The 18,136-nt window shown below is 45.0% G+C and overlaps 1 protein-coding gene across 7 annotated transcripts in view; it reads right to left on the bottom strand.

The window, feature by feature from the left end:
- APAF1 (apoptotic peptidase activating factor 1) overlaps positions 1 to 18,136 on the bottom strand; it is a 515,858-nt gene that overhangs the window by 478,875 nt on the left and 18,847 nt on the right. For 4 of the 7 annotated variants that reach the window (XR_015059575.1, XM_085886646.1, XM_085886643.1 and 1 more), the window contains exons 2-6: positions 17,744 to 17,890; positions 15,811 to 15,876; positions 7,659 to 7,833; positions 4,725 to 4,919; positions 4,405 to 4,588 (exon numbers count right to left, since the gene is read on the bottom strand). Coding sequence is in view for 5 of the 7 variants with exons in the window: in XM_085886646.1 (XP_085742772.1) it covers positions 4,405 to 4,588; positions 4,725 to 4,919; positions 7,659 to 7,833; positions 15,811 to 15,876; positions 17,744 to 17,881 (758 nt within the window). In the remaining 2 variants the exon portion in view is untranslated. Of the gene's footprint in view, positions 1 to 4,404; positions 4,589 to 4,724; positions 4,920 to 7,658; positions 7,834 to 15,810; positions 15,877 to 17,743; positions 17,891 to 18,136 lie in introns of those variants that run through there. The other 3 variants (XM_085886644.1, XM_085886647.1, XM_085886648.1) reach the window with 2 other exon arrangements.

Below are 18,136 nucleotides of genomic sequence, written 5' to 3' on the forward strand. Positions count from 1 at the left end.
TTTTGTGCTCTGCCTGGAACACAGGCATCATCCCAACTGACTGGAAGAGGGGCCTTGTTGTCCCTTTCTGTAAAGGGAAGGGTGATCGCCAAGACTGCAACAACTACCGAGGGGTGACGCTGCTCTCAGTGCCGGGCAAGGTCTTTGCTCGGATAATTCTTGATAGGGTTCGCCACCATCTGCTTGAGCACCAGCGTCCAGAGCAGTCAGGCTTTACACCAAAGAGGTCAACGATTGACCGTATCCTTGCTCTTCGTGTCCTCACCGAACGCAGACGAGAGTTTCGGCAGGGGCTGCTTGCAGCCTATGTTGATCTCTGTAAAGCGTTCGATTCAGTGAATCGGGGCGCCCTCTGGAGGATTCTTGGTCTTCGTGGGGTGCTACCAAAACTGATCGATCTGATGTCTGAACTCTACTCTGGTACTGAGAGTGCTGTGAAGTGTGGTGGTACCATCTCTGACTTATTTCCAGTTGTTACTGGAGTTCGTCAGGGGTGTGTACTGGCCCCCACACTTTTCAGCACTTGTATGGACTGGATTTTAGGGAGGATGTTGGATAGATTAAGCTGCGGTGCATCATTTGGGAATGTCAAGATCTCGGACCTTGATTTTGCAGATGATGCAGTCATCTTTGCGGAGACTTTAGATATCCTCTTGGGGGCCCTCGAGGTGCTGAATGAGGAGTCGGAGCCGCTGGGATTACGGGTTTCTTGGGTCAAAACTAAGATCCAGGCTTTCAATGACATCTTGGATGCTGCTGTCCTGTCTGTGCCTGTTTGTGGTGAGGATGTTGAGGTCATGGAGAGATTCACTTACCTTGGCAGTGATATTCATGTCTCTGCCGGCTGTGAGTCAGAGGTCAATAGACGTCTGGGTCGGGCCTGGGGAGTCATGGATTCACTGGATCATGGGTTGTAGCGCTGCCGGTACCTGTGCGGGAGGACGAAAGTCCGAGTCTTCAGGTCCTTTGTACTTCCAGTCATGCCGCTTGCTCTTGGATGCGAGACTTGGACTCTGACCAAGGATCTGAGACGGAGACTTAATTCCTTTGGTACCAGGTCTCTTCGGAGAATCCTTGGCTATCGCTGGTCAGATTTTGTGTCCAACGAGCGGTTGCTGAGAGAGACTCGGATGAGATTTGTTACCTGCATAGTACGTAAACGTCAGTTGTGGCTGTATGGACATGTGGCTCGTTTTCCTGATCCTGCTCACCAGATTCTCTCAGCGAGGGAGTCTCATGAGTGGAGGAGGCCAGTGGGCCGACCACGTGCCTCATGGTTGCAGCAGGTTGACCATCATCTCAAGGAGATGGGGATGGGCCTGGCATCTGCCTGGGGGATGGCCAAACGGAGGCCCCTGGAATACCGGCAGAAAGTGGACGCAGCGACGCGCTGTTCTGGCACATGCTCCCATACATGGCCTGACCTGACAGTATATGATAAGATTCTGTGCTTTAACACGTATCTATTTTTATTTGAATTAACATAATCATATCTTCCCTTTGTATGGAAATGTCGACCTGACTATTAAAAAAAAATGTAATGAGCAGGCTGACTTTTCCAGTAAGCCAGATTCAGTAAAAAGAATTGTCTATTATTTAAATATATATATATATATATATTTTTTTTTTTTAAAGGGATTCTGTGACATGATAGATAAATACAAGATACCAGCAAGCTGGATAGAGGAATGCTATTACAACACTACTAACAATGTTGGTCTCAGGAAATGTTCAGATTTATTCAAAAAATACCTGCTTGCTTTATATTCCCTTGTCTGCTAAAAGGCAGTTGAACCTTTCCCTTCCCATACAATAAATTGTATGTGATCCTTCTTCGTGCCCAAAGGATTGCAGTGTTGATTTCATTCCTGAGCTGGGAGAGAGTCTACACATCTGGTCTTGAAATATATATATATTGTTGCGGATTTGGAAAGCTATCGCACTCAACATTCAGGTTCCTGCAGAGTAGTTATCTCGGTAAGCATGTGTTTTATAGATAGCCCTTTCCCCAAGTCTAACGGGTATTTAAATGTTCATGCGCTGCGGTTTTTATATAATGGATGGGTTTCCTTTTTGTTTGGGGTTGCGCCGCCGACATGATCGCCGACTACACCGCATCGCCCTCGCCTGGATTCGCACCTCCGCCTGGCCGGTCGTGGGGTTTTTCCGCTCGATTTGGCGGGTGGGAGGGAGTGCGAGGGCGCATGCGCAGAAGGGCGTCCGTCTGCAGAGAGACAGAGCTCTGAGGAGTTCGTTCGATGGTGCGCAAAAAGGAGTCCAGGAGTTTGTTCATTCTACACCATGGGATCAGCGCGTTGAAAGTTCGTCCTGTTGAGTGATCAGCGCGGTCTGCACGCGCGCTGAGGGTTCATCTTGCTCGGCTAGTCTTGGCTGGTCTTGGTGGTCGCCATCTTGGTCGTCGTTCTCTTTCTCCTCCGCAGATCGAGCCGCACGAGGCGGGCAGGTTCGAGACAGGCCCTGGATTTCAGCTCGCCTGTCCTTCCGAGCTGAAAGTCCTATTAAAGGCAACAGCCACCATTTCTTTTGTGTGTGCGTTTGTCCGTGCGCCCGTCCTTAAGTAGTGAATGGTGTAAGTGTATGTACATAACAAATAGGAATCGGCTGTAGGCTTTTTGCTCGTGTCCTGTCCCCATCCCCCCCATTGACTGCTTACGTGCCGAGTGTAAATAAATGTCCCCATTGTTGAATGTCACCCGCTCGTTGCGTCCCTTCCTACATTGACTGCCATAATTGCGTTCGGGATATTATCTGGCTTTTAAAGCCGATAAAATAATCTGGTCTGACGGGACTTGGCGATATATAACTGCTCGGCATTCGCATACGGAACGAGCCGCTTAAGCGGCTCATTTTCGTGCAGGTCCCGTCGAGGTATAAACTCCTGGTATCTCTGTGCACGAATAATTAGGTACATCGACAATTCGGCGATCGACCCTGTAGCGCGTGGACAGAGGGATTGGCTGGTTTATGGTGTGTTAAAAACACCTGTAGCTGGGTTTCGGCATTGATCCGGAAACTACGACTAGATTGCGCATTCGGTGGGTGCGCGCGGCCGCAATTTGGCTAAGGCGGTCGTCCGCACGCTGAACGGGTGGAAATCTACAACAATATATTATAATCCTTTCAAATAAAGCTGATTGCTGCACAAAAGCTGGAAATAATTCTCATCTGGAAATACATCAACCTGACAAACTGTAACACTTGCATTTAAAATGATAAAGAGCTGTGTCTCACTGAACACGATAAAGGAACTAAAATTCTCCATGTATTTCAGAGATCTGGAGCAAGTCTGAGTCCAGGTCCTCCATATGCATATGTATGCGTTTGTATGTATTTGTTGAAGTTGTTTGTTCAATAAATGTTCATTTGTACAGATGACATCGAAATGTCTTCGACACAACCAAGCTGTGTCAGTCGGAGTTTCGGGAATCGGTGCAGGAGAGGGATGTTTGGAGAAATCTGATTACGAATGTCACCAGAAGTCTGACGTGACTTTATGGAATTGGATGACCAGAGGAACAAGTCGTAATAAGTGAAATATGCACCTGGAAGAATCGAACGGACCAGAACCTTAATTATCTACCTTAAGGCCTCAATCATATGACACAGAGGACGACAGTGGAGAGGACACAGAATAAATGGAATACTTTTATGAGGCCTGTTTGGGCACCAGAAGAGCACTGATGTTTGTGTTCCTGGGGTGAGTCAATGCTGGAGCTATGGAAGGTGGGCAGGAACGCAGCAAGGTAGCGCCGAGGAAAGGGCACTATGGTCCCTTGAGCCACAGCAGCTCAACAGTGGTCATGCATGTCGGAGTGGCACAGGACGAAGTGCGGCTTGGGGCACAAGAGGAGGGGGTGGCACGAGGGTCAGGAGATGGCGTCCATGTGTCTTGCATTAGATTCTCTTTCCTGCCGGTCCACTTCGCTCGTCCGAGTACCCTCGGGGATTTTTATTAGCTCTCCTTCCACCCCACCCTATTACGTCAATAGGCCTTGCCCGCTCAGCGCTCATTGCCGTTCAGGCGCCACGCAAGCCAAAACCCCACCCAGATACTTCTCAGCTCATCCAGAATATTCCAGTTATTTCAAAAGCGTACCTGAACTCACACTCTAATCTGCTTGCAAGGCCAAGATCTTTTAAAATAATATAAAGGACAGATTACAAGAAATAAAATGATTTTTTTTTTTAAAAACAGATTATGGAAAAGCAGTTTTGGACACACACATTGCAAGGGGAGAAGACATGGCTGTCTCAATGATCAACATCAACACATTTCTGGTCATATGGTCGTTTAACTTCACACCTATTCCAAAATATAAAGTGAGGAGATAACTGCTCTAATCTATGTGTTTTAAGCTCTCAAAATCATTTCCGCAACAATACCTTGGGTACATCTTCAAAAGCAGGTGTCGGAGTTTATCCTTTGCTTCCAAAGTGTTTTGCGGAGGCGGTAAACCTGAGCTGCCGGCCTTGTCCAATCGCAAGCACAAGCTCTGCAATTTCATCAGAAGCTCAGGACCGTGTACGTCACCAACGTGGAGCCAACAAACCCCTCCAGGAAAGCAATCTGTCAAACACAAAGAGAGAAAAACATTCTCAACGCACACACGAACAAGGATAAATGCACACACATCTTCTGGAAAAAGTGGACCATCTGTCTAACCACAGGAAGTACATTTGTGTTGAGATGATGAAATGTCTACCTTGAAGGAGGGGACCATCTCGGATAGCTTCTGCAGCGAGCACAGACTTGCCACAACCAGCCATGCCATGCAGCACCACCCAGCCTGGTTTTTTCTGCAGCAGACGGAGCTGAGATCGGAGGGCTTTCTCGGCCTCATGGCGAGGCACAAACACAACGGGCCGTGGAGGCACACCGCCTTCCCACAGCACCGCATCTGTCAAAGCAGTCAGATAGATGACAGAGATCTTCAAGAGGCATCACCATGGACCACCACCTAAAAGTGGCAATGTGCAATGTTCACATGCAGCTTCCTCAAGTTTACATTTACAGCCGTCTTGGACACAAAAATTAGGGTGATTAAAAAAAAGGAAAACTATAGGATGGGGTGGAAAAAAAGAAATTTATGGTAATCATGGAAGTGAGAAACACTGAAATATAAACTCCACAAATGTGACATGTTATACACATTAACAGGAGAACATCGAGGAGGAGAGTGAGAGATGGGACACACAACCACCTCCCCCAACCCTACAAAAAACCAGGATGGATATATATATATATATATATATATATATATACATATACATATACATATACATATACATATACATATACATATACATATACATATACATATATATAAAAGCCTGGTGTTGGCTTAGTGGTTAGGGTGGTGGCTTGGGATCCCAGGTTCTTGAGTTCAAGCCCCGTTGGCTGCTGAATTAACACCAGGGGGTTGACTCAGCCTGTCATCCTTCTGAGGTCGGCGAAATGAGTGCCAGTGTACTGGTCCCGGTGTATGCCCCGGTTAGAATAGGTGTACCATATCCCTGTGTGTCATAAGAGGCGACCAGGGTTGGCGTCAGGAAGGGCATCCGGCCATAAAACATTGCCTCAAGAAAAAGCCTAACCCCTGCACAGCAGGGAAAAATGGCTGTAAAAACGGTCATTTTATATATATATATATATATATATATATATATATATATATATATATATATATATATATATATATATACATATATATATATATATATATATATATATATACATACATATATATACATACATATATATATAAACATATATATATATATATATATATATATATATATATATATATATATATATATATATATATATATATACATATATGTAAAAGTGAAATGTTTGTTTGTGACGTCACTCCTCTGAGCTCCTAAGATTAATTGCCACAAAACTTTATATAACAAGGAATAACAAGGAAATCCAACACAGGTGGAGGCCATTCAGCCCATCATGCTTGCACGAGCACCACACCAACCCATCTACACAAGATCCAAGGAATAAAATGCAAAAAATGTTGTTAATTAATGAAATACATTTTTTTGGGGGGGGGGAGGTTGGGGTTTGTAGTTTTTTTTTTTTCTTCCCCCTTTTCTTCCCCTTTGGGGAGGGGTCATGAGCTAGGTTAAAACACACATCAACCACACAACCCAGATTCATTATACGGCTGCGAGGATAAACATCAAATACCATCACTTCTTTCAGCCATATCGATGAATTTGTCCCCCAGGGGGTGGGGTGGAAGGAGGCTGGGGAAGGGGTGAGGTGGGAAGAGGGACCCCATGTTTCCCGGCAATGCCGCGTACCCCTGCTGATATTTTATATTTCAAAGCATTTAATCACGTCAGGCAGGATTAGGCATTTCAGTTTGGCACATGTACATTTATTTGTATTTCTAATCGGCGTGTCCAGGTTTGTAGACGATTCACAAAATGGATGCAAGGGTTATGATGAGGTGCTGTGCATGCAGACCAGTAAGATAAGGATACGAGCGGGATTGAACAACTTCAGAGGAGAACTACAACTGCACTCGGTAGAGCACATACCTCCGCCAGGTTGAATAGTTTACATTTTGTTTCCCACTGCTCCGCCGGATCTGGATCGGGACCTGAACCAAAATCCAATCGGCTTGTTCTTGTCACCTAACCAGCTCATCCACCGAGTTTTGTCATCAACTCATCGACAATTTTTTGAAATATCATGCTGTATAGCGTTTTTGTCCCCATCTCTCAATGACTTCACTGAGCGTGAACAGTTTTGCACAGAAGAATGGGCAAATCCTGCCCAATCAAGGTGTGCAAAGTTGGTGGAGACCTATCCCTACAGAATCACACCTGCATTTGCTGTCAAAGGTGCTTCCACCAAGTATTAACTTGATGGGGGGGGGGAGGGACACTTATCCAACCAAGATACTGCAGTGTTGTATTTTTAATTAATTTTCTGAAATTTGGAGAATTTGTGGGTTACGATATGTAAAGGTGGAAAAAGTCTCATTTAATGCAATTTAATTCCAGGCTACAAGGAAACAAAAGGTGAAATTTGTGAAAAGGGGTGTAGACAGTCTATCTCTCGGGAATATCCCGGCCTCCCGATTAATTAATTACAGACGCAGGTATTTCATGACCGAGCTAATTTTAATGATGATATTACATGTCCATCAATTTGTTTATAAGCCTTGAAAAGTCGGGCGAAAACCAAAAGTGTTTTTTTTTTTTAAATGAAGTATCACTATTTAGAATCAACGTACCTTCATTCATGGGCGGTGTGTATTATTAGATCGTTGCGGACAAAACATGCATTACCTCGTTTGAGTAGTCATCAAAATGTACCTTTGCTTCCTCAAAATGGTATCTTCATTTAATGAGAGGAGACACATTGTTCAGTCTTCAAATTTACATCAGAGGCCGATAAACAGAGTAATGCGGAGCGAAAAAGATGGTGGCCATTTCTGGATGGCTGGTGGGAAAGGAGTGGCCTGTCTAATGGGCTGTGCTTGAGACACTGGGGAGAGAGGGGCAGGCATGGCCTGTAGAATGGATGGCGCCTTATGACCTACCCACACACCTACAGACATGAACTCAGCTATATGTATTGGGTAAAAGGAACAGGAGACATCACACTCACTCACCGATACTTGATCCTTCACAATCATCTGAGGAGGACGCAGAACTACGGCTTTTCAACAACTCGGCCAAGTGACTGCTTCCTTCCACCTCGAGGGCTCTCCGAAAGCGAATCACCGCATGGTTATCCTTCCCCAGCAAAACATCCAGAAGCCTCTTCACCTTTTCATTTCGAGTCTTCTACAAACATCACAAAAGAGAAGTTCAAATACTCACTTTCTTCTAACCTTACAAGTGAACATGAACAACAAGTGCGATGACTGAATAAACAAGTAAAAAAAAAGACATGAAATGTCATAACCCCCGTTGTTTTAGTAATTTTGCTGTCTGGAGTAAAAGCGCTCGCCCGTTTATATTTACAACAAAAATTGCCGCCAGTCTACAAGTCGGCCATCTTTGATCAGATCACAAAAAAGTGTGGGGCACGTGTATGCCATTTGAAAGGGGGTGTAACTTTCCATCGGCACTGTATCTCTCGGGAATTGTGCCAAGTTTGAACAAAATTGGACCGTGCATGTCAGAGAAATAGTGTGAGAGCCCAGTGACGTTTAATTAAAGTATTGAGCACGAAAGGTTTCAAGGTGTCATTTGATGGCGCATGGTATGAAAAACTAAATAAACCGTTTCTTGAGTTCGGCCACCATGGCCTTCAAAGGTTTTAGGTCCCTGAAAAAGGCCCCTTTTGTACATTTAATCAAACTATCGAGCACGAGAAAAAACGAAAATTGAAATCATCGATTTATTGAACTGAAATCATGAAATGACAACTCGAGAATGAAAATACGCAGGCTTGGCTGAACAAGAAGGCCCCAAGAAGGGCCCCCAGTTTGTTTGAATAAAACTTTTAAGCACGAACTCCAAAGTGGTCTTAGAATACTCCTATAAATGTGCAAATCATCAAAAACACTGCTCAAGAAAAAAATTACCTTGGCCCATCGAGACAAGAAGGGCCCAAATTAGAGGAGGTGCTGAAAAAGGGCCCAAATCGGACACTTGAAAAGAACGCGCACGGGCTCAATGACTGAATCGGGTATGTACTGCAATCTTAAAATGACAACTCAAATAAAATACACAGGCTTGGTTCAACAAGAGGGGCCCAAGAGGGGCCCAAAAGGGCACCCAATTGGAAAAAAGAAAACTAAACTAACCTAAACGTTTTCAGAACAGCAGTTTGGTATTTTTTGTGGTATTTCCAAAGTTCTCATTCCTGAGAGTAGACTTAGTTTCTCTTTTAGCTCCAACTGTGCATCACAGCACTGAGAATATATTCGTAGTGCTGTGTAGCGCTGTGTAAGCCTCGTGAAGCGGAGGAATCGGATTCGATTTTCGTACTAGTAGTGCTGTGTTTGGACACTCGAACATGGGTTCAGAACAACAACTGGATCCCAGTTACTCGGAGTTCAATAATGACGACTACAATGATCAGCCAGAACCTTCATCACAGAGTGACGACAGCAATGCCCAACATCTTCCAGACAGTGACCTGCCGTTCACAGACCCGGTGCCAGAAATGAGCTCAGTGGAAACAGAAGGGGGAAAAAAAAGACAACGAAGGATCCATTGTAGTTACTCCGCAATCAGGTAAGCCGGTATACCACACCATTCCGAAGAACAGATAAATTTAATTCCAGTCCGATTGTTTTGTTTTTAAGTTCATGTTCATATTTCAGACAACCCCAATGGATATGCACCTTTGTAGCGATCGTTTCACGACTTCCAGCCCTAGGATTTACAGTGTCCCACATATGTCTTCCAGGAGGAGCATCTGAGGCGACCCCGCCGACAGGCTGCATTATTCCTGTGTGTCCTGCAGGATCCTGCGGTAATATCCTAGAATTGACGCCCGACAAATTGAAGGTGATAAGAAGTTCAGCCAATTCCAGACGCTTGCTGAAAAACTTCAGTTTATCCAAATATCGTAGCGTGGTCCAACGTTTACCAGAATTCCCGTTAGATACCGACGGGTATCACAGCAAGTGTTACAAAAACTTCACCGCTGTATCATCGAAATTGCCAGTTACCATTACCAACCAAAACACCAGTGACGAACGCAACATACAGTTACGTCGCGTCACTTCTCCAACATCATCAACGTCCACTGCTGGTATTTTTGGTGACGAATGCCTGTTTTGTAATAAGAACATCAAACACCGACCAAATGGTAGTAAAGAGAAACCGGGTAGGATTGAGACAAAACAGGCCGAGAAGAAGATACGAGATATATCAACAATTCTCAAGCTGCAAAATGTCTTGGTGAAGATATCAGGAGTGGATCTGATTGCGAAAGAAGCCAAAGTACATCCATCATTCATGCCGATCCGAGAAAATTAAAGCCGCTGACAGAGCGAGCGCAATGGAGGAGGATCTACCTCCTGAAAAGCAAGTCTCGAAGGATGTCTTGGAGTTAATATATGCATACGTCGAAGAACACGTAATCGAAAGGAAACGACCGCAACATCTGAAATGAGTTTTCAATCGATATCTGGATCTGTGTGAAGAATTCGAGTTGCAAAATCACATCACCGTGAATCAGTACTTCGGGGCGAAGTACTGAAGAAGAGATTTGCAGGCCAACCGATAATGAATTCGTCAGCCAGCAAAAGATATGGTGTGATAGTCCATAGCGCGGCCATTGATTATTCGTCAGTGGAAACAGTTTACGATTTCAAGTCATGACCCGAAGGGCAGGTAACGAAAGCCGCTTTAGTGATGCGGAAGGCGCTGAAGTCAGTGAAGAAAGCCTCTCACCGATCCGCTCATAATTGACTCACTGAAAAAGGGTGAAGGTAATCCACCTGAATTGGTCGGGACATTTTACAGGGTCCTATTTGGTGGTCCCAATGTCAAAAAGCATTCAGATGCTGTTAAACGCCGAGCTAATGCCGCCAGTCAAGATGCGCTCTTCATCGTATCAGGGGCCACCATCAAACCTGTCAAGGATATTCTGATCGCCATGGCGCTGAAGTCGCGCACCGGAAGTCGCCGTGTATTGACCATCTTGAATCGGCTCGGATACTGTATCAACTACACGGCGACCGAGGACCTGGAGACCGAATTAGCGTATTCCATTCTCGACAGGAAGCATATCCCTGTGTCATAAGAGGCGACCAGGGATGCGTCAGGAAGGGCATCCGGCGTAAAACCTATGCCAAATCAGTATGCGGATCATACGGATGATCCGCTGTGGCGACCCCCAACAGGAGCAGCCGAAAGAAGAAGAAGAAGATTCTCGACAGGAAGCTCAATTGCCTGGATGGAGCTGAGGTGGATGAACTGGCGGGTCTGGCGTTTGACAATTACAACGAGGTCGTACATACCCTTTCTGGAGCAAACACATTGCACGCTACCATAGGTATCTTTTCTCAAACCATTCCCGCCTGGATAGGAGTACCCTTGAAGAAGTGTTTCCTGAGGGGTCGATGCCCACTGTCGTCCCACAAACGGCGGCCAAGACGAAAAGTAAATGTCCAAAGTGCGGCACCGGAGCCATACCAGAAGAAACCCCGCACGGACCGCTTCACGTACGAAAACATGGGTGTATTTAGTCGAGCTGATAAGCCTTAAAACGCTAGAAAGTTGGACTTTATCTGGATGGTTGCACATCCTCTCGAGATGGAAAATATTCAAATGTGGGCCGGCTTCATGGGTCGTTTCTATGTTGACCACCTCCCTAAACAACGTGTCCTCTACATGAAAAACATTCCGGAGCCGCTGACGAGCAAAGATGTCATTGTCCAGACCCTCAAAGTGACACAGGCATGCGCTGCCGAGCTCGGGCAGAGGTACGGAGTCCTGACTTACGACTTGGATGTGGCAAAGAATGCTTTGAAAATCCAATCCACTGAAAGTCCAACATTTGATGATGTATTCATCCTGTTCGGTGTTTTCCATATATCAATATGTCAATTCAGAGCAATAGGAAAGCTAATCAGTGAATCTGGAGGAGCACAGCTCCTGGTTGAGGCAGGCGTCCTTGCATCTGGCTCAGTGCGTGGCTTCATCGAATGCACCAACTACAACCGCTGCAAACGTCTGCACCCAATGTTTGCCTTAGCCTTGCGCGTTCTTCACTTCAGAGAATTTCTGACCACATACGAGAACTTCGACAAATTGGTTACTCTGATTCATTCTGTGGATATGACCAACGCCCAGTCAATGGACACCATGGCTGAATCTCGGGTCATTAATGCAGTACTAGATGAGTACGGGAAGTTGGTGCAGAGCACACTAGATGGCGAGTTCGGCAAAACCGTGCAGTTTTGGTTGCAGTACGTTGGTGACGTGGGTTTGTTTCTAATCATGGACAGAGCTGTCCGCACGAATGACGTTGACCTGTTCATCTGGGTGATTACACAGGTGACTGATGTCTTCTTTGCCACAAACCGCCACTATTACTCAAGATGGATGACGAAATATCAGCTTGATTTACTGAATATCGAGTTTACACACCCTGGACTGATGGAGATGCTACGGCAAGGGATGTTTTCGTGTCGCAGAACAGAGAACCAGTTCAGCCGACTGCTTATAGACCTGACGCTCGAACAGACGGTCAATTGTGATGCATCCTCAAGGCAGACGGGATTTACGGCATCAACCAACAGTTACAGTGGGCGCCTCCAGTGGAGCGTCGCGAAAGGGACTCGAGCCGCGCTCATCAGCGTTTTATTTGATATGGTCGGGATGCTACGAACAAACGATGCACAGGCGGAACTGTCTGCAAGCCGCATACGGCAAGATAATACCGATCTACAGAAACTGATGAAGAGTATCCAGACATCGGCATACCCATTCAAACTCGATACTCTTGATCTGATCAACGTCAGTACGGGAAGAAGCGCGACCTCTGAAATCACCGAGTCACTTCTAAATATCGCTAATGAAGGTCGCACACGCCACATTTCATTAATCCAAGAATGCGCTGAAGACTCTGACAGATTTGAGAAGCCAATCAAGAGAAACCAACTCAAGACATTTTCAAATCAGGGAGCGAAGAAGCCAAGGACGCAAAATCCCATCGTCAGACAGCTTCGGTGTACCAGAGACATGTTCGGCAGAATAGCCATTGTCGCGTCACAAAAGAAAGTCGATCAAGAGTACCTCTCACAATGTGCAAAACGGACGGAACAATAATGCACACAGAAAAGAGCGCCCTTTTCTCTGTACTTGAACAAAGCATCACAGCATGGAAGTCCACCAGCTCTTGATGTGCACGTTATTGACGGTAACTACCAGCTCCGACTCCTCCCAACCGTCGCTCCCACCAACTTATGGAGGGTTATCGCAATCAATTATTCACGCTTCTGGTGCGTACCCATCCACGAGGGTTGATATAGTCTTCGACACCTATGAACAACCTTGGATTAAAGACTGTGAATGGGAAAGATGCGGCGCTGAAGATGTACGTTACACGATCACTGGCCCAGATCAAATCCGCCCTAAGGATTTGAATAAGGCTCTGAAATATACGTCATTCAAAAGCCAGGTACCGCGATTCCTTCTGAAAGATTGGGGAGACCAACGCCATGCCCATGCACTCCGTGACAAGGAAGTTTATATTGGAGTTGATGATGTCTGCGCACGCTTCGCTGTGGAGGGCGGACAGATCCATAAGTCAATAGTTGGAGAACTATGCAGCAATCATCCTGGAGGAGACACGAGAATCTGCCAGCACATTATGCACATCAATGAGTCACGACTCTCCGATAACGATAACGTGGTGATCAGGGCATCGGACACTGATTTCCTCGTCGTACTCCTCCATCACGTTCACGAAACGACCCTCGGTGTATGGATGGAAGTTGGCACGTCAGGTCGAGGTGACAGAAGATATGTGAACGTATCCCAGATCGCAGAGGACGTGGACCCTTGTTATGCACAGTGCTCCCTGCGTTCCATTCATTCACGGGGTGCGATTACGCTCCAGACTTCTCACGAAAGGGGAAAAAGCGCCCGCTAACTATTCTTGAGAAAGATCAACGTTATCAGAAAGTCTTCGCAGAACTAGGTGGAGAAGCGCCAAATGAGACCGTGGTGCAAGCCATTGAAGACTTCACGCGTTTGTTGTACAGTGCCAAAAAGCCCATGGCGCTGAACAAATACAGACACCGTGTATTTGAAATGGCGTACGCTCCCAAGGACCCTGGCAAACCATTCGCAAAAATGAAAGGTGTTGACGCCAGTAGCTTACCACCTTGCGAGGCACAGGTCTGAGACAGGAAATTGAGACACAGGTCTCATGTCTGAGACAGGAAATTGAAAGAACTGCGTTCGTGGCGAAATGCTGGCGTGATGCTCACCTCAACAGTATGACCAAAATACCGAGTAAGGGTTGGGAGTTGATTGACGGCACTTATCGTTTTGTGTGGTTTGAAGGCGACCAAATTCCAGACGATGTTATTCCTGAAAAGCAGAAGGAAGACGATGAAAATAGTGATGGTGATGATGAAAATGAACAGAAGTTTCATACAAGGTAGATGAAAGTGCTCTGTTAGAAGATGAGGACGACTTGGATGACATTGATGATGGCGATGACACTGCTTAATGACAGCATACGCTTGTTCTTTTCAAGTGTCCGATTTGGACCCTTTTTCAGCACCTCCTCTAATTTGGGCCCTTCTTGTCTTGACGGGTCAAGGTAATTTTTTTCTTGAGCGGTGTTTTTGATGATTTGGACATTAAAGGAGTATTCTAAGACCACTTTGGAGTTCGTGCTTAAAAGTTTTATTGAAACAAACTGGGGGCCCTTTTTGGGGCCTTCTTGTTCAGCCAAGCCTGCGTATTTTCATTCTTGAGTTGTCATTTCATGATTTCAGTTCAATAAATGGACGATTTCAATTTTCGTTTTTCTCGTGCTCGATAGTTTGATTAAAAGTACAAAAGGGGCCTTTTTCAGGGACCTAAAACCCTTGAAGGCCATGGAGGCCAAACTCAAGAAAACGGTTTATTTAGTTTTTCATGCCATGGGCCATCAAATGACACCTTGAAACCTTTCGTGCTCAATACTTTAATTAAACGTCACTGGGCTCTCTAACTAAAATGGTTGGAGACACATTTAGATTAACAAAACGGCCACCAGTCGGCCATCTTGGATCTGATCTTGAAAACAAAGGATGTGCATACGTAAGGCATCATTCGTTATCTGTATGCCAAGTTTGAACAACATCAGTAAATTCATGTCTGAGAAATGATTGAGGACACGTTTGACACCGGATATTTATTTTTTTTACAACTAAAATGGCCCGCAGTCGGCCATCTTGGATCTGATATCGGGGAGGGGGGGGGGGAATGACGTGCCAATGTAAACCATCACGTGTTGTCTTTGTGCCAAGCGTGAATAAAATCAGTCCATACATGTCCAAGATATGGTTGCGGATGCACACGCATGCATGCACGCACACGGAAATCAAGCCAAAATCAATCAGCCCCCTTTTCGGACTAAGTCCAACGGAGACTAATGAATCTCAACAAGAGGAATACACGTGCCTTGCTCCTCCATAAGCCATGTTCTACTAAATGACAAATGGTCCCTACCTGCAATGTCTGATCATAAGCCACGTTCAACCGATTGACAAATGGTCCCCACCTGCAATGTCTGATCATTAAACAATTATAAAATGGGTCGTGTGTCCCTGTTACTGCAGTTATGAATACCAGTCTTTGCAAACCTGCTTTTGTGTTACTCGTTTGGATTTCGTTGGACACGTGGCCTGACTTCCATCCTCCTCAATCTGGTTCTCCATCCTCGCCTTTGAACTCGAATCTCTGATCCCTCAATTCAGATCGTTTTCCTTGCTTACAATAAAAACACCTTCACTACAAACATAATGCTTTCCTGATTGATGACATCCCAACTCCAAATTTCCCTCTATTTATTACCTACGTACCTGCCGATAAAAATATCAATCATGAGATGAAACACCCATTCCAACAGCTGGAAGGCAAAACAGATGGTGATGAATGCAAGGCCCCTGGAGAAGATGAAATTGTTATTGATGCAATCAAAGATGGCGGTGAACTTCTGTCCAGTATATTAGCAATACCATTTATAAAATGCTTGGAAGATGGGAAGATGGAAAAATCCCCATAATGTAGAAGAACTCTGTGCTGGTACTGAATACTGATCCATCAAAATGAGATAAGATGAATGTGAAGAATTACCGTGAGATCCCAATTCGCCTCCTCTCCAACACTTGTAAATCGTTCGCAAAGATCATCCATGAAAGGCTTGGGATCGAACCATGGGAGGTTGGGAATGGAGCGAGCAGGTTTTACAAATGGACACTCAACAAAGAATTGCTTTCACACCATAAATCTGCTTCGGAAAATAAATAAATAAATAAATAAAGACAGTTTTCACTTCTTGCTGGTCTCAGATTCATCGATGATGGGAAAATGAATAAATAAAAAAATAAATAAAAACTTTCAACGGGACAAACAAATACCGTCATACACATTCGGCATCACCTAAATGTGAACTCCAGACACGTCATCATACTAAACGAGGTACACAATGGTGAAATGGCGACCTTCGATCTGCACCAACATGGAGGCAAGATCAAGATCTAAAGAGGGGTCAAACGGAGTTGTCATCTCATCAGAACAGTTCACTACGTGTCAGGAAAAAAGTGTTCCAACAACAAAACGGGGAAAAGAGAAGAATAAACGGTCGATGGAGAAACACTCAACCGCGTACAAATCACACATGCCATTGTGGTTAATGTCAAACAGGCGAAAGACTTGAACATCATCATGATGATGGAAGAAGCTGAACGAGGTATGAAGCAGGGGAGCCAGGCCAGAGAGGAGAACAGTACTCCGTCAAGCTGCGGATGAAGGCCTTGGAGGTGGATAGGTGCTCAGGTGTGCCAAGGAAGGATTTTGTGTGACGGAGGATGCCCAGTCGGTGACTGGCTTTGGAGGCCAGCTTGGAAATGTGGTTTGCCCAAGAAAAATCATGGCTCATTTGTGATACCCATGAGTTTGAGTTGCTCAACATCCTCAAGAGAATTAAGAAAGCAGATGGGGAGGGGGGCAGAGAATTGGAGTGGAGGGGAGGAGGCAGAGCAGGGCTGCCAGACGGTCCTGTGAGTGAGAGTGAGAGTGAGAGTGAGAGTGAGAGAGTAAGATTTGTCAGGAATAAATGACGTTCCAAGTATTGGACCAGCTCTCAAAAGGAAAAGGTCCAGCTCTAAGCCTCCAAACCACAACCACATACCATTTTAGAATCCACGTACCATTTTTGACACCACGTACCATTTTGAATTCCATGCACCATTTTGGATACCACGTGTACACCATTTTGGATATCACGTACCATTTTGGATACCACGTACCATTTTCGATAACAAGTACCATTTTCGATAACAAGTACCATTTTGGATACCATGTCACATTTTGGATACCACGTCCCATTTTGCATATCACGTACCATTTTGGATACCACGTGCACACCATTTTGGATATCACGTACCATTTTGGATACCACATACGAGTTTGGATACCACGTACCATTTTAGATACCATGTACCATTTTAGATACAAGTATCATTTGCAAATACCAAGTTCTATTTTTGTTACCTTGTTCTATTTTTGATACCATAGTCTATTTTTGATACCATGTACCATTTTGGATTCCAAGTACCATTTTGGATTCCATGTACCATTTTGACAGGTCCATTGCTGGTGTTGGTGATGGTGTGCTGTTTCTGCCAAACGTCCCTTTTCCATTGTCCAGTAAAACAGAGGGCCTTTGCTCATCCACAAGCCTTGACAAGTCCAAAGATAAAATTAAAAACAATTAAAATTTCTGTTTTCCTGGCGACAGAAACAACTAAAATCATTCATTTTACGCATAATCTGAACCTGCATTTAAACCTCATAACGACCACATCCAGATTGATCACACTGTGGATTAAACATCTTCATTTTAAGGTTAAAACTTTCCTTGGAATGCTAACAAACATAACCAATTAGCAGAGCAATATGAAGGATTAAGCAAACTACACAACAAGCAGTACAAACGGTTCAAACCACGAGGGGACATCAGCAAAGTCCCTGGGTTCCCCCTCACTCATCATTTGGTTGTACGTACCTGTGAACAAATGTCTTCCTCTTCCTTCTCATTGAGAATTCCATCACTAACCAGGTGATCAACGATGTACAAAGGGTTCAGATCCCTCAGGAAACTCTGTTTGTTTTGTAAAACGGAGCTGCGTACAACCTCATCCATCGGATCTCACTGCAGTGCACGGACACATGCGGACGTGCAAAAGCTCATGACCCACAAACATGCACCAACGCAGAGGCACAAGCACAATCACACCACCAACATGAACACCTGCACACACGAACACCGACGCATACTCGCACACTAAACATGCACACGAACACGAATGCACGTACACACAAGCACCAAAGCATGCACACACACGCTAACAATTACACACACACTAACACTAATGCTTTCACGCATAAACACTAATGT

This window comes from Eptatretus burgeri, chromosome 6 (genome assembly GCF_056783735.1).
Source record: "Eptatretus burgeri isolate ZD-2024b chromosome 6, Ebu_testis_v1, whole genome shotgun sequence".
Taxonomy (NCBI): Eukaryota; Metazoa; Chordata; class Myxini; order Myxiniformes; family Myxinidae; genus Eptatretus; species Eptatretus burgeri.